This window comes from Leucopleurus acutus (assembly GCF_964270905.1).
Source record: "Leucopleurus acutus genome assembly, chromosome: 19".
Lineage (NCBI taxonomy): Eukaryota > Metazoa > Chordata > Mammalia > Artiodactyla > Delphinidae > Leucopleurus > Leucopleurus acutus.
The window spans coordinates 48,982,321-48,998,129 of NC_139161.1; the positions used below are offsets into that span (position 1 = coordinate 48,982,321).

The 15,809-nt window shown below is 48.3% G+C and overlaps 2 protein-coding genes across 2 annotated transcripts; one reads left to right on the plus strand and one right to left on the minus strand.

Moving 5' to 3' along the window:
* Positions 1 to 873: 873 nt before the first annotated feature.
* TAX1BP3 (Tax1 binding protein 3) lies at positions 874 to 5,668 on the minus strand. The gene is made up of 4 exons (XM_082859898.1): positions 5,570 to 5,668; positions 2,469 to 2,588; positions 1,996 to 2,073; positions 874 to 1,688 (listed from the first exon to the last, which is right to left on the minus strand). The coding sequence occupies exons 1-4, from the start codon at positions 5,606 to 5,608 to the stop codon at positions 1,551 to 1,553; spliced, it is 375 nt and encodes a 124-aa protein (XP_082716024.1). The 5' UTR covers positions 5,609 to 5,668; the 3' UTR covers positions 874 to 1,550.
* Positions 5,669 to 5,903: 235 nt separating this feature from the next.
* Positions 5,904 to 6,704, plus strand: EMC6 (ER membrane protein complex subunit 6). The gene is made up of 2 exons (XM_082859899.1): positions 5,904 to 5,986; positions 6,174 to 6,704. Exon 2 carries the CDS (start codon positions 6,222 to 6,224, stop codon positions 6,552 to 6,554), a length of 333 nt encoding a protein of 110 aa, XP_082716025.1. The 5' UTR covers positions 5,904 to 5,986; positions 6,174 to 6,221; the 3' UTR covers positions 6,555 to 6,704.
* Positions 6,705 to 15,809: the final 9,105 nt, after the last annotated feature.

Below are 15,809 nucleotides of genomic sequence, written 5' to 3' on the forward strand. Positions count from 1 at the left end.
CCTGTCTGCATTACCAAGGGCATGGCACTCAGGCTGTGGTTGTGAGCACGGGTTGGATGAGGTCTTTAAGGGCACGTGGGGGAGGAAGTCTTCCAGATGGTCTAGCCAGGTATAAGTATCAAAGAACTTAGGATCTTGTTTCCCTAAAGCAGAAACTGCAGCCTGACCAAGCCCACACACCTGTTTTATTTGGGCCACCCAGTCTGTGATTGGGTACCACACTTTAAAGGTGGGAGATTGCAAAAATCTGACTTGGCAGTGCTAGGTGGGTCCATGAGTGGCAACAATTCCCAGAGCTGGTAATGCAGCCAGTGCTGGGCCAAGCAAAGGCCTCAGTGCTCCCCAGCTCCCCCCCATCTCCTCAGGTCACAGCCCCCGGAAATATTTGGGGCTGCATCTCTGGCTGTGCTAAACTGAATGCTCTTAAGAGTCTTAGGGGGTAGATGTTCTCCCTTGGTGTCCACGAGGTCCCTCCCCAATAGGAGCTGAGGCTAGGTTACGCGAGGGAAGTTGGGGGTTCCTGGCCCAGTTCCAGTGAAGGTACTCCCAGACGTTCCCACGCGGGCGGCCCTGGGCAAGCACAGCGTCAGCGGCCTTGGGGATAGTTGGGCTTTGTCCAGAGCAGCAGGGGCCAAGTCAGCCAGCCTCACAACCAAAGCTCTCTCACAATTCACCCCCAAATATCCCTACCTCATGTCTCAGCAAAGACCTCTGATGAATGAATTCCAGCACTGTTTATTGGGCACAAGACGTGGGGTGGCTTCCTACTGCCCCATTTCCACAGTAACCAAAGCAAGGCTGGTTCCCTTGCTAAGAGTAATTCCCAGATGTGAATTAGCCGAATTCGAAAGTTGAACTGGCATCTTCAAAGAGTACGATAAAAACACTTTGTATCAAAGTTGTGATTAAAAAAATACAAACGTTAAACCCAAAGGCATAGAGGAAAATGGCAATCCTGAGAACTGCCCTGAAATGTCAGCCTCAAACCTCATCTGAATCCTGTAAGTAGGTGAACCCTGGGGAGGCCTGCACCCCTTGGGGGGTGGGAGTGCAACGGGGTGAGCTGCGAGCCTGCCTGGCTTCCATCCGGACAAACCTTCATAGTGTCTCTGGTAGTGAGTCGAATCCCCGCTGGGAAACATAGGGAAAAGGATGGGGCACAGGCACTGCAGAGCCAAGACACGGGGGGCAGTGCCCAGCCCTGTGTTTCCCAGCTACATGGTGTTCTCAGGAAGGGGGCCCCCTGCTCGCCTGCTGTGGCCCGGCAGCAGGGTCTGGGGGCCAAGCCTTGGTCACAGATTGGGGACTGACTCCAACTCGGCTCCAGGCCCTTGTTTCCAATCCTCAGTGTCCAAGGGAGAGAGCTGGTCCCAGAGCTTTGGGCCCATGGTGGGAGAGGGGAAGGCAGGTCAGGCCTCTGGGACCAGCTCTTGCCCTTCTAGGCGGGGGCCCAGCAACGAGCAGAAGCCAGGATGAGGGACAGACAGAGCGTGGAAGTAGTGTCGCTGTACAAAGGGCGGGCAGGCATGAGTCAGGGGCCCTGGCGGCTGCTAGGACAGCATGGACTGCTGCACGGCCTTCTGCAGCGACTGCCGCGTCACCAGCAGACGCACCACCTCCTCCGAGCGCTTGGTGAGCCGCTTCCGGGCCTGGTCGTGTGTGACCATGGTCATGTCCCAGCCGTTCACCTGGCCCAGGAAGAGAACACAGCCCACCTCAGCTTGCCACCTTCTGGGATCTGAAAGTAGGACGGGCTTTGGGAGGCCTGGGTCTCCCGAGTGACGTGCCCGGGCTGGGGGATGCCAAGCACCTCTCACACGCACACGCAGCGGAGAGCCAGCTTCCTCTGGGGGCGACGCCAGTATGGGCTCCAAAACGACTTCGGTGATTCTCCCAGGTGCCCAGGGAGGCAGGCAGGGGCAGCCCCGCCCCCCCCCCAAGTGCTTTAGACCCCCTGGCCCAAACCTTGTTTTCCTCCTTTGGGACATTTGTTACCTGCATGATCTTGTCCCCAATCTGCAGCCCAGCAATTTCCGCAGGGCCTCCTTCGGATACCCGTGTGACGTAAATGCCCTGGAAAGAGACAGCCCAAGGCAAGCACTGGGGTCACTGCACTGGCCTCTTATCCACAGAGCAAAGCCCAGCATGGCATACTCCTAGCCGTCTGTCTGTCCCGCACCCAGTATCCCCCAGCACAAGTTGTGTCGAACAGCCAAGGGGGAAGTAGAACAGCCCCGTGGATGCTACAGCCCCTGCTGCTAGCCTCCTGGGCTCTGTCTGAGCAGGGCGTCCTAGTGCTGGGAGGCCCACCCCTACTTATTCCCACCAGATCATTTCTTGGACCTTCTTAGAGAGGACGTTTGAGAGAGATGAGGTCTGCTCCTTCCACAAAAGCCCAGGAAGCAGAGACCTACCATCTCAGGCCTCTGTGCCCCACAGAGAGGTCCCCAGACCCTAGTCCTCCTCACCTTGTCCGTCTTATCTTCTGAGAAAGGATTCTGGGAGGGATCCTGGTCAATTCCACCTCCAATGCTGAAGCCCAGGATTAAGTTCTCACCTTGACGCAACTTGTGAATTTCAACTCTTTGCTGGCAAAGATAAAAAATGAGTTGGGGATGAGTGGGTATGGAGAGCAAATGTGGTCTGTGTCCCCTGCAGCAGCCTCAGGCTCAGAGCCATGCCACGGGGGTGGGGCCCAGGGCCTCCTTCAGGAATCCAGCTGGTCACCAGCCTGGCAGGCTGGGGGGTTGAGACTCATAACTCAGCCACATCAACCCACCCACACAACCCTCAGTCCCAACCTCTCCCAGCTTCCTCTGTCTCAGGCACCAGCCTTCTCAACACATGCTAAGCCCCTCCTGGCCCAAGAGCCAGGGTGCTTTGGCTGCTCTGAAGAAGGGGCTATGTCCCAGGGGAGGGACCACACAGGGCAGGAGAGGTCAGGCCCTGAAAAAAATATGCAGGCACACTGCTGAGGCAGCTCGGATTGCTGAGCCAGCCCTGTCAAGGGCAAGCCTGGAGATGCTCGGGAAAAGCAGAGATCAAACTTGCACAGAAAGGAGGAAGGCTGTCACGGCCAAAGGAACAGGAGCAGAGGCTTGAAGTTGCTATGGATACATGTCCATGAGACCGGAGTGTACAGCGCAGGACCGGAACTGGGAGGTGAGGTGAGGCTGAGCCCAGGTCAGGAAGGCTGGGGAGTGCAGGCCCAGGAGACTGGCCCAGAGGGAGGGGGTGTCTCCCTAAGCCCCAGGCCCTGCTCTTGTGCAGTGGAGGAGGTGGAGGAGGTGCCTAGGGCTCTCCCACCATACTCTGAGGTTGTGGGCCCCATCTGTGCCAAGCTGCTTTCAAAGACCTCAGCAGACACCCTCCAGTCACCAGATGCTGGGAGCCAGACCGACTGCCCCACCCCAAAAGTTGACAGTTTTAACAGAAAGAAGAAGAACACAAAGCAAAAGGTGACTTGATCCGGACTTGAGGGGCTCCACAAAAGAGCACCAGGCATTGGGCTGACCAGGACTTTGGCCACCTGACCTTGACTCTAGGCCCACTGGAGCTCTCAGAAATTGGGGAGTAGGGCTGGAGTCGGGCCTGATGGTAGATCATGGTCAGGTGTGATGCTAGAATGACCACTCAGGCAGTCAGTACGGGAACAGATGTCTCACAGAAGTGGTATGTGGAGGCCAGGGGACATGAGCTACTTAGGAAGTGAGATCAACAGGCTCCAGACTGTTCATGGCTGAAAGGAGCCAAGGCGAGCTCCTGGCTGGCCACCTGGCCTGGCTGAACACAACCATCTCCCAGATGGGGACCCGAGATGAGGAGGAGCATGTTGAGCTGGAGAGCCAGGAGCCATCCAGGCAGGTGTCCAGAGGGTAGACAGGCCTATGGAGCCGGAGTTCAGAGGAGAGGCCAAAATGATTTTAACATTCTCAAAATGTTAACTACATGGGAGAGGGCACAGGGTAGGAAGGAGCTTCCTCCACCCCCATCCCCGATCAAGACACAAGAGGGAGAGGCCAGACCCCACCCACCGTATTCAGACATGTTCCTAGTGTGAGAAGAATGGGAAGGTCATGGTCCTAGAGTTTTGAGGAAGGCCCAGGGACCGGTCATGACCTGCAGTAAGGGGGTTGCGGGAAGCGTGACACCTGAGGCCCACTGGACCTAGGTCCTTCATGTGCAAACGTGTGCGCTCCTCCAGGCCTGCCTCTGCCTCCTCTGACACACACCTTTGCGCACCTTTGACTCACCCTTAAGATCAGAAAGAAGTACAGGCTTTAGGACTGTGAGACAAGGCCCCGTCACTGACTTGCTGGGTGAGGTCAGGCAGGTTACTGCCCCTCTCTGGTTCCCCGCCTGCGTCCCTTTTTTCCAGCTAAGGAGCAAACATGACCCGTTCTCTCTGGGGCAGCTAGAGAGCTGGAAAAGGCAGGCTGGTGCAGCCAGGGTGAAGCTGAGGACAGCTGTCAGCAGGTCCAACGATGTTTCCTCCTAGCCCAGGCCTGAGCTGGTGCTCTAAGCTGACCCTCACGTGTCAGCTTTATCAGTGGCTCCCTGGTCACGCCACCTGACTGCAGGAGTGCCCAACACGCCCATCTGAGATACTGCAGCCAGTCCCAGGGCCCCAGGACTAGGACTTCCACCTGACCCGTGCCCTGCCCAGCAGGCATTTCTTCTCAGAGACCTGGCTCCTTCCTGAGGGCTTCTTCACACGACTGAGCATGACCAGACTTCTCTCTGGGACTCAATTTCCCCACCTTAGCCACAGAGTGGGCCTCCAGGCCCCATCCAGCTGTGGCATTGGTATCTGGGTCTAATATCCCAGCCTCACTTTGCCTATTCTAATAGCACTTGGCACCCAAGACCAGCCAAGGGAGGAGACAGGGGCCTGAGCTGACCCCAAAGGGTCTCCTCAGGCCCCAAGTGCCAGGTAGGGGACCTGGACTTTGCCCCAAGGGCTGGGGTTCCAGGGAACGTTCGGAGCAGGATCGAACCAGTTGTATGAGCCTTCACTCTGGACCGGGCGGCGATGGGTCCGAGAAGGAAAGGCCGCAGGGGAGGGGGGAGGGGCAGCTATGTTGGCCCCGACCACCTCCACCCGGCAAGTCTCCCTCTGGGCGGCGGCGCCGGCTGGAGTGGAGGAAGCACTTCCTCATTCCAGAGGCTGCGACTCATGGACGTCGGGGCCGGCGCCCGCCACCCGCGGCTGCCCGGCTGGGGACACAGATCCGGGAAGTGGGCGCTTTCCCAGACTCCCACAGCAGGGGCCTTTCTCCTCAATCTTCCCTGTCCCGGCCGGCTGAGAGGAGCCCAACGCAGCGGCGTTGGTGCGCGGGGTCTGGCCTCGATCCCGGCTCCTCAGGAGGCGCTTGGGTCCCAGCCATTTCTGCTGCATGGCTGGGTAAGACCGCGGCTCCGCTCCGGCAAAGCGGGAACCGGAGCTCTAGCTGCGGGTTTGCAGGAGACCCGGGCTCGACGCTTTGTCAACGTGTTTGAGGTGTCAGTTTACCTATCTGCAAAGTGGGGTCAAGCCAAGACGAAGAGGAGCCCGCGCGAGACCACTCACCACCACGGCGGTGACCGGCTGGCCCGGGACGTAGGACATCTCGACCCCAATCTGGTTACCAAACACCGCTCAGTGAAGCCCGCAGCGAAAATCCCTAAGGCCTCGCCCTCTCTAGTTAACAAAGGCCAACCAGCCCGGCCCGCCCCCTCATGAATAGTTAACGACGCTCCAGCCAATCACCGGCCGGAGCGCTCTCGGGCTTTCGGAAGTCCCAGCGCGCGCATAGAAAAGCGGAGAGAGGGGTGGAGCGTGCTCAGGGCGCCCGTGGCGCATGCGCCAGAGGGCGGGTGCGAGTTCCTGGCGACTGCGCAGGCTGGGCCGTCCCAGCATCCTCCAGTGCAAGATGGCGCCGCGGGAACCCGTCCTACGGGGTGTCTGAGGGAGCGCCGAACTACTGCGTCCGCCGCCGGCTTCCAGGTAACTGGGCGAGTCTGGGTGGGAAATGCAGATGTGCCGCCAGCAACCCCGAGCCCTCAGCCTTTTCAGCGTTTTTCGAAGGTCCGAGACTGAGGGGTGCGAGGTCTCCGCAGCCCCAGGGGGAGGGGCGGCGCGAACCCAAGTCGCCACGCTCCGGGCGCCACCTGTAACTTGGTTCTCTCCGCAGCCCCGCGTTGCTCCACGAGAAAGCAGAGGCCGAGCCCGGGCGGGTGCGATGGCCGCTGTGGTGGCCAAGCGGGAGGGGCCGCCGTTCATCAGCGAGGCCGCTGTGCGGGGCAACGCCGCCGTCCTGGATTACTGCCGGACCTCGGTGTCGGCGCTGTCAGGGGCCACGGCCGGCATCCTCGGCCTCACCGGCCTCTACGGCTTCATCTTCTACCTGCTGGCCTCCATCCTGCTCTCCCTGCTCTTAATTCTCAAGGCGGGAAGGAGGTGGAACAAATATTTTAAGTCGCGAAGACCTCTCTTTACAGGAGGTCTCATTGGAGGCCTCTTCACCTACGTCCTGTTCTGGACATTCCTCTACGGCATGGTGCACGTCTACTGAAACGTGGGCAGGGATGACTTTAAAAAAAAAAGATTGGGAGGACTGTTGCCAGAAGTTAACACCAGGTAGACTTACCTAGTTTTTAAATTGTTGGAGTCGCCGCTTGTCCTGTAACGTTATAAATAATTTATATCTTAAGATGAAGAGTCTGTACTGTTCTACAGATTAAATGAAGCGTGAGACCCTTTGTGGAGTTTTCTTCCTACCTTAACGCGTACCACCTGTCTGCCATGGGTGCAAAATCGCCCGGTATTGACTCCGGGAGAGCTGGGACTGCGCCTTAGTTTTCTGTCCTCTCCTTGCATTTACACATAGGCCCCTCAGAGAGGGGCCACTAGGGCCTGAATAAGGAGAGAACTTATCGTTAACATCCTGAGAATTAATAACAGTTAATGTTTATTAAGTGTGCCTTGTATGCCAAGCATTGTACCTCGTACCTTTTACTCGTTACTTCGTTAATTCTAGCAATGTCCTTATGGAGTAGATGTGATTATTATTCCCCATTGATGAACCTGAGTCTCAGAGAGGCTAAATACCTCTGCCGGAGGAGGCACAGCTAGGAAGAGGCAGAGCCAGGATTCAAATGTAGGTCTCTTAATTGCTCTTACTGTATTGGCTGACTACCTTTTCAGAACCCAGCCTTCCCTCCCAACCACTACTCTCAAGGTATGAGTGGTGTCATTTCAGTTCCATTTCACCTAGTTAGAGCTAGCTGTTTTCAGTTTTTAAAAAGCAAGCTCTTTTTTTCTAGACTCTGTCTAGTGAGAATTAAACAGACTGATTGATTAAGCTAATCTGTGGGCTTGTCTAGAGTGTAAATGCCTCTGTCTATATGCTGGTCCATGATCCCTTCCTGTCAGGAGGCTTATCTTAGAATAAAATGCATACATTTAATTGAGAAATAAATATTGCATTAGCGTTAAGTAAGAAACACGTTGCTTGTGGAATTTATAGTTTTAACTGGGAAGACCAGCATTACCTGATTTCACAAATAGATTATAAGAGCTACGAAGAGAGTACACGGGAGCCCCAAACCTAACCCAGGTTGTGGGGTAGCTTTTTTTTTTTAATTTTTTAATTTTATTTTTTTATACAGCAGGTTCTTTTGTTTTTGTTTTTTTTAGCAGTACGCGGGCCTGTCACTGTTGTGGCCTCTCCCGTTGCGGAGCACAGGCTCCGGACGCGCAGGCTCAGCGGCCATGGCTCACGGGACCAGCCGCTCCGCGGCATGTGGAATCTTCCCGGACCAGGGCACGAACCCGTGTCCCCTGCATCGGCAGGCGGACTCTCAACCACTGTGCCACCAGGGAAGCCCTATATAGCAGGTTCTTATTAGTTATCCATTTTATACATATTAATGTATATATGGCAATCCGAAACTCCCAATTCATCCCACCACCACCACCACCACGACTACCCCCTCCGCCACTTTCCCCACTTGGTGTCCATACGTTTGTTCTCTACATCTGTGTCTCAATTTCTGCCCTGCAAACTGGTTCATCTGTACCATTTTTCTAGGTTCCACATATATGCGTTAATATATGATATTTGTTTTTCTCTTTCTGACTTACTTCACTCTGTATGACAGTCTCTAGATTCATCCATGTCTCTACAAATTTCATTCCTTTTTATGACTGAGTAATATTCCATTGTATATATGTACCATATCTTCTTTATCCATTTGTCTGTCCATGGGCATTTAGGTTGCTTCCATGACCTGCCTATTGTAAATAGTGCTGCAGTGAACATTGGGGTGCATGTGTCTTTTTGAATTATGATTTCTCTGGGTATATGCCCAGGAGTGGGATTGCTGGGTCATATGGTAATTCTGTTTTTAGGTTTTTAAGGAACCTCCATACTGTTCTCCATAGTGGCTGTAGCAATTTACATTCCCACCAACAGTGCAAGAGGGTTCCCTTCTCTCCACACCCTCTCCAGCATTTGTTTGTAGATTTTATGATGATGCCCATTCTAACTGATGTGAAGTGATACCTCATTGTAGTTTTGATTTGCATTTCTCTAATAATGAGTAATGTTGAGCAGCTTTTCATGTGCTTCTTGGCCATCTGTATGTCTTCTTTGGAGAAATGGCTATGTAGGTCTTCTGCCCATTTTTGGATTGGGTTATTTGTTTTTTTAATATTGAGCTGCATGAGGTGTTTATATATTTTGGAGATTAATCCTTTGTCCATTGATTCGTTTGCAAATATTTTCTCCCATCTGAGGGTTGTCTTTTCGTCTTGTTTGTAGTTTCCTTTGCTTTACAAAAGCTTTTAAGTTTCATTAGGTCCCATTTGTTTATTTTGTTTTTATTTCCATTACTCCAGGAGGTGGGTCAAAAAAGATCTTGCTGTGATTTATGTCAAAGAGTGTTCTTCCTATGTTTTCCTCTAAGAGTTTTATAGTGTCCAGTCTTACATTTAGGTCTCTAATCCATTTTGAGTTTATTTTTTGTGTATGGTATTAGGGAGTGTTCTAATTTCATTCTTTTACATGTAGTTGTCCAGTTTTCCCAGCACCACTTATTGAAGAGACTGTCTTTTCTCCATTGTATATCCTTGCCTCCTTTGTCATAGATTAGTTAACCATAGGTGTGTGGGTTTATCTCTGGGCTTTCTATCCTGTTCCATTGATCTATATTTCTGTTTTTGTGCCAGTACCATATTGTCTTGATTACTGTAGCTTTGTAGTATAGTCTGAAGTCAGGGAGTCTGATTCCTCCAGCTGTTTTTTTCCCTCAAGACCGCTTTGGCTATTCGGGGAATTTTGTGTCTCCATCCAAATTTTAAGATTTTTTTGTTCTAGTTCTGCAAAAAATGCCATTGGGATTTTTTGCACTGAATCTGGGATTGCACTGAATCTGTAGATTGCTTTGGGTAGTATAGTCATTTTCACAATATTGATTCTTCCAATCCATCTGTTGGTATCATCTTTTTTTTATTTTTTATTTTTATTTATTTTTCTTTTAGCGGTACGCAGGCCTCACTGCTGTGGCCTCTCCCGTTGTGGAGCACAGGCTCTGGACGCACAGGCTCAGCGGCCATGGCTCACGGGCCCAGCCATTCCGCGGCATGTGGGATCTTCCCGGACCGGGGCACGAACCCGTGTCCCCTGCATCGGCAGGCGGACTCTCAACCACTGCGCCACCATGGAAACCCTGCAGTGGCTTCTCTTGTTGCAGAGCACGGGCTCTAGGCGCGCGGGCTTCAGTAGTTGTGGCACGTGGGCTTCAGTAGTTATGGCTCGCGGGCTCTAGAGCGCAGGCTCAGTAGTTGGCACGCATGGGCTTAGTTGCTCCGCATGTGGGATCTTCCCAGAGCAGGCATTGAACCCGTCACCCCTGCATTGGCAGGCGGATTTTTTGTTTGTTTGTTTGTTTTATTTACATCTTTATTGGAGTATAATTGCTTTACAATGGTGTGTTAGTTTCTGCTTTATAACAAAGTGAATCAGTTATACATATACATATGTTCCCATATCTCTTCCCTCTTGCATCTCCCTCCCTCCCACCCTCCCTATCCCACCCCTCTAGGTGGTCACAAAGCACCGAGCTGATCTCCCTGTGCTATGCGGCTGCTTCCCACTAGCTATCTGTTTTACATTTGGTAGTGTATATATGTCCATGCCACTCTCTCGCTTTGTCACAGCTTACCCTTCCCCCTCCCCATATCCTCAAGTCCATTCTCTAGTAGATCTGTGTCTTTATTCCTGTCTTACCCCTGGCTTCTTCATGACATCTTTTTTTTCCTTAAATTCCATATGTATGTGTTAGCATACGGTATTTGTCTTTCTCTTTCTGACTTACTTCACTCTGTATGACAGACTCTAGGTCCATCCACCTCATTACAAATAGCTCAGTTTCATTTCTTTTTATGGCTGAGTAATATTCCATTGTATATATGTGCCACATCTTCTTTATCCATTCATCTGTTGATGGACACTTAGGTTGTTTCTATCTCTGGGCTATTGTAAATAGAACTGCAATGAACATTTTGGTACATGACTCTTTGAATTATGGTTTTCTCAGGGTATATGCCCAGGAGTGGGATTGCTGGGTCATATGGTAGTTCTATTTGTAGTTTTTTAAGGAACCTCCATACTCTTCTCCATAGTGGCTGTACCAATTCACATTCCCACCAGCAGTGCAAGAGTGTTCCCTTTTCTCCACACCCTCTCCAGCATTTATTGTTTCTAGATTTTTTGATGATGGCCATTCTGACCGGTGTGAGATGATATCTCATTGTAGTTTTGATTTGCATTTCTCTAATGATTAATGATGTTGAGCATTCTTTCATGTGTTTGTTGGCAATCTGTATATCTTATTTGGAGAAATGTCTATTTAGGTCTTCTGCCCATTTTTGGATTGGGTTGTTTGTTTTTTTGTTATTGAGCTGCATGAGCTGCTTATGAATTTTGGAGATTAATCCTTTGTCAGTTGCTTCATTTGCAAATATTTTCTCCCATTCTGAAGGTTGTCTTTTGGTCTTGTTTATGGTTTCCTTTGCTGTGCAAAAGCTTTGAAGTTTCATTAGGTCCCATTTGTTTATTTTTGTTTTTATTTCCATTTCTCTAGGAGGTGGGTCAAAAAGGATCTTGCTGTGATTTATGTCATAGAGTGTTCTGCCTATGTTTCCTCTAAGAGTTTGATAGTTTCTGGCCTTACATTTAGGTCTTTAATCCATTTTGAGCTTATTTTTGTGTATGGTGTTAGGAAGTGATCTAATCTCATACTTTTACATGTAGCTGTCCAGTTTTCCCAGCACCACTTATTGAAGAGGCTGTCTTTTGTCCATTGTATATTCTTGCCTCCTTTATCAAAGATAAGGTGACCATATGTGCATGGGTTTATCTCTGGGCTTTCTATCCTGTTCCATTGATCTATATTTCTATTTTTGTGCCAGTACCATACTGTCTTGATTACTGTAGCTTTGTAGTATAGTCTGAAGTCAGGGAGCCTGGCAGGTGGATTCTTAACCACTGCACCACCAGGGAAGCCCTACAGTTTACTGCATACAGGTCTTTTGTCTCCCTAGGTAGGTTTATTCCTAGGTATTTTATTCTTTTTGTTGCAGGGGTAAATGAGAGTGTTTCCTTAATTTTTCTTTCAGATTTTTCATCATTATTGTATAGGAGTGCAAGAGATTTCTGTGTATTAATTTTGTATCCTGCAGCTTTGCCAAATTCATTGATTAGCTCTAATAGTTTTCTGGTGGCATCTTTAGGATTCTCTATGTATAGTATCATGTCATCTAGAAACAGTGACAGTTTTACTTCTTCTTTACCAATTTGTATTCCTTTTATTTCTTTTTCTTCTCTGATTGCAGTGGCTAGGACTTCCAAAACTATGTTGAATAATAGTGCTGAGAGTGGACATCTTGTCTTGTTCCTGATCTTAGAGGAAATGCTTTCAGTTTTTCACCATTGAGAATGATGTTTGCTGTGGGTTTGTCATATATGGCCTTTATTATGTTGAGGTAGGTTCCCTCTATGCCCACTTTCTGGAGAATTTTTATCATAAATGGGTGTTGAATTTTGTCAGAAGCTTTTTCTGCATCTATTGAGATGATCATATGGTTTTTATTCTTCAATTTGTTAATATGGTGTATCACATTGATTGATTTGTGTATATTGAAGAATCCTTGCATCGGTGGGATAAATCCCACTTGATCATGGTGTATGATCCTTTTAATGTGTTGTTGGATTCTGTTTACTAGTATTTTGTTGAGGATTTTTGCATCTGTATTCATCAGTGAAATTGGTCTGTAATTTCCTTTTTTTTGTAGTATCTTTGTCTGGTTTTGGTATCAGGGTGATGGTGGCCTCATAGAATGAGTTTGGGAGTGTTCCTTCCTCTGCAATTTTTTGGAAGAGTTTGAGAAGGATGGGTGTTAGCTCTTCTCTGAATGTTTGATGGAATTCACCTGTGAAGCCATCTGGTACTGGACTTTTGTTTTTGGAAGATTTTTAATCACAGTTTCAATTTCATTACTTGTGATTGGTCTGTTCATATTTCCTGTTTCTTCCTGGTTCAGTCTTGTAAGGTTATACCTTTCTAAGAATTTGTCCATTTCTTCCAGGTTGTCCATTTTATTGGCATAGAGTTGCTTGTAGTAGTCTCTTAGGATGCTTTGTATTTCTGTGTGTCTGTTGTAACTTCTTTTTCATTTCTAAATTTATTGATTTGAGTCCTTTCCCTCTTTTTCTTGATGAGTCTGGCTACTGGTTTATCAATTTTGTTTATCTTCTCAAAGAACCAGCTCTTAGTTTTATTGATCTTTACTATTGTTTTTTTTTTTGTTGTTTCTATTTCATTTATTTCTGCTCTGGTCTTTATGACTTTTTTCCTTCTACTAACTTTGGGTTTTGTTTGTTCTTCTTCCTCTAGTTCCTTTAGGTGTAAGGTTAGATTGTTTATTTGAGATGTTTGTTGTTTCTTGAGGTAGGATTGTATTGCTATAAACTTCCCTCTTAGAACTGCTTTTGCTGCATCCCATAGGTTTTGGATCGTCGTGTTTTCATTGTCATTTGTCTCTAGGTATTTTCTGATTTCGTCTTTGATATCTTCAGTGATCTCTTGGTTATTTAGTAACGTATTGTTTAGCCTCCATGTGTTTGTGTTTTTTTATGGTTTTTTTTCCCTGTAATTGATTTCTAATCTCATAGCGTTGTGGTCAGAAAAGATGCTTGATATGATTTCACTTTTCTTAAATTTACTGAGGCTTGATTTGTGACCCAAAATGTGATCTATCCTGGAGAATGTTTCGTGTGCACTTGAGAAGAAAATGTAATCTGCTGTTTTTGGATGGAATGTCCTATAAATATCAATTAAATCTGTCTGGTCTGTTGTGTCATTTGAAGCTTGTGTTTCCTTATTAATTTTCTGTTTGGATGATCTGTCCATTGGTGTAAGTGAGGTGTTAAAGTCCCCCACTATTACTGTGTTACTGTCAATTTCCTCCTTTATAGCTGTTAACAGTTGCCTTATGTATTGAGGTGCTCCTATGTTAGGTGTGTATATATTTATAATTGTTATATCTTCTTCTTGGATTGATCCCTTGATCAGTATGTAGTGTCCTTCCTTGTCTCTTGTAACATTCTTTATTTTAAAGTCTATTTTATCTGATATGAGTATTGCTACTCCAGCTTTCTTTTGATATCCATTTGCTTGGAATATCTTTTTCCATCCCCTCACTTTCAGTCTGTGTGTCCCTAGGTCTGAAGTGGGTCTCTTGTAGACAGCAGATATATGGGTCTTGTTTTTGTATCCATTCAGTGAGCCTGTGTCTTTTGGTTGGAGCATTTAATCCATTCACGTTTAAGGTAATTATCGATATGTATGTTCCTATTACCATTTTCTTAAGTGTTTTGGGTTTGTTTTTGTAGGTCCTTTTCTTGTGTTTCCCACTTAGAGAAGTTCCTTTAGCATTTGTTGTAGAGCTGGTTTGGTGGTGCTGAATTATTTTAGCTTTTGCTTGTCTGTAAAGCTTTTGATTTCTCCATCGAATCTGAATGAGATCCTTGCCAGGTAGAGTAATCTTGGTTGTAGGTTACATATTCATCACTTTGAATATGTCATGCCACTCCCTTCTGGCTTGTAGAGTTTCTGCTGAGAAATCAGCTCTCAACCTTATGGGAGTTCCCTTGTATGTTATTTGTCGTTTTTCCCTTGCTGCTTTCAATAATTTTTCGTTGTCTTTAATTTTTGCCAATTTGATACTATGTGTCAGGGCCTGTTTCTCCTTGGGTTTATCCTGTATGGGACTTTCTGCACTTCCTGGACTGGGGTGGCTATTACCTTTCCCATGTTAGGGAAGTTTTTGACTATAATCTCTTCAAATATTTTCTCTGGTCCTTTCTCTTTCTCTTCTCCTTCTGGGACCCCTATAATGTGAATGTTGTTGCATTTAATGTTGTCCCAGAGGTCTCTTAGGCTGTCTTCATTTCTTTTCATTCTTTTTTCTTTATTCTGTTCCGCAGCAGTGAATTCCACCATTCTGTCTTCCAGGTCATTTATCCGTTCTTCTGCCTCAGTTATTCTGCTATTGATTCCTTCTAGTGTAGTTTTCATTTCAGTTATTGTATTGTTCATCTCTGTTTGTTTGTTCTTTAATTCTTCTAGGTCTTTGTTAAACATTTCTTGCATCTTCTTGATCTTTGCCTCCATTCTTTTTCCGAGGTCCTGGATCATCTGCACTATCATTACTCTGAATTCTTTTTCTGAAGGTTGCCTATCTCCACTTCATTTAGTTGTTTTTTGGGGTTTTTTTTCTTGTTCCTTCATCTGGTACATAGACCTCTGCCTTTTCATCTTGTCTATCTTTCTGTGAATGTGGTTTTTGTTCCACAGGCTGCAGGATTGTAGTTCTTGTTTCTGCTGTCTGCCCTCTGGTGGATGAGGCTATCTAAGAGGCTTGTGCAAGTTTGCTGATGGGAGGGACTTGTGGTGGGTACAGCTGGCTGTTGCTCTGGTGGGCAGAGCTCAGTAAAACTTTAATCCTAATCCGCTTGTCTGCTGATGGTTGGGGCTGGGTTCCCTCCCTGTTGGTTGTTTGACCTGAGGCAACCCAACACTGGAGCCAACCCGCTCTTTGGTGGGGCTAATGGAGGACTCTGGGATGGCTCACACCAAGGAGTACTTCCCAGAACTTCTGCTGCCAGTGTCCTTGTCCTCACAGTAAGACACAGCGGCCACCCCCCCACCCCCACCCCCCCGCCCCTGCCTCTGCAGGAGACCCTCCAACATTAACAGGTAGGTCTGGTTCAGTCTCCTGTGCAGTCACTGCTCCTTCCCCTGGGTCCCGATGCGCACACTACTTTGTGTGTGCCCTCCAAGCGTGGAGTCTCTGTTTCCCCCAATCCTGTCAAAGTCCTGCAATCAAATCCTGCTGGCCTTCAAAGTCTGATTCTCTAGGAATGCCTCCTCCCGTTGCTGGACATCACGTTGGGAAGCCTGATGTGGGGCTCAGAACCTTCACTCCAGTGGGTGGACTTCTGTGGCATAAGTATTCTCCAGTCTGTGAGTCACCCACCCAGCAGTTATGGGATTTGATTTTATTGTGATTGCACCCCTCCTACCGTCTCGTTGTGGCTTCTCCTTTGTCTTTGGATGTGGGGTATCTTTTTTGGTGAGTTCCAGTGTCTTCCTGTCGATGACTGTTCAGCAGTTGGTTGTGATTCCGATGCTCTCACAAGAGGGAGTGTGAGCACGTCCTTCTACTCCGCCATCTTGAACCAATCTCTCAATTTACTTATTTT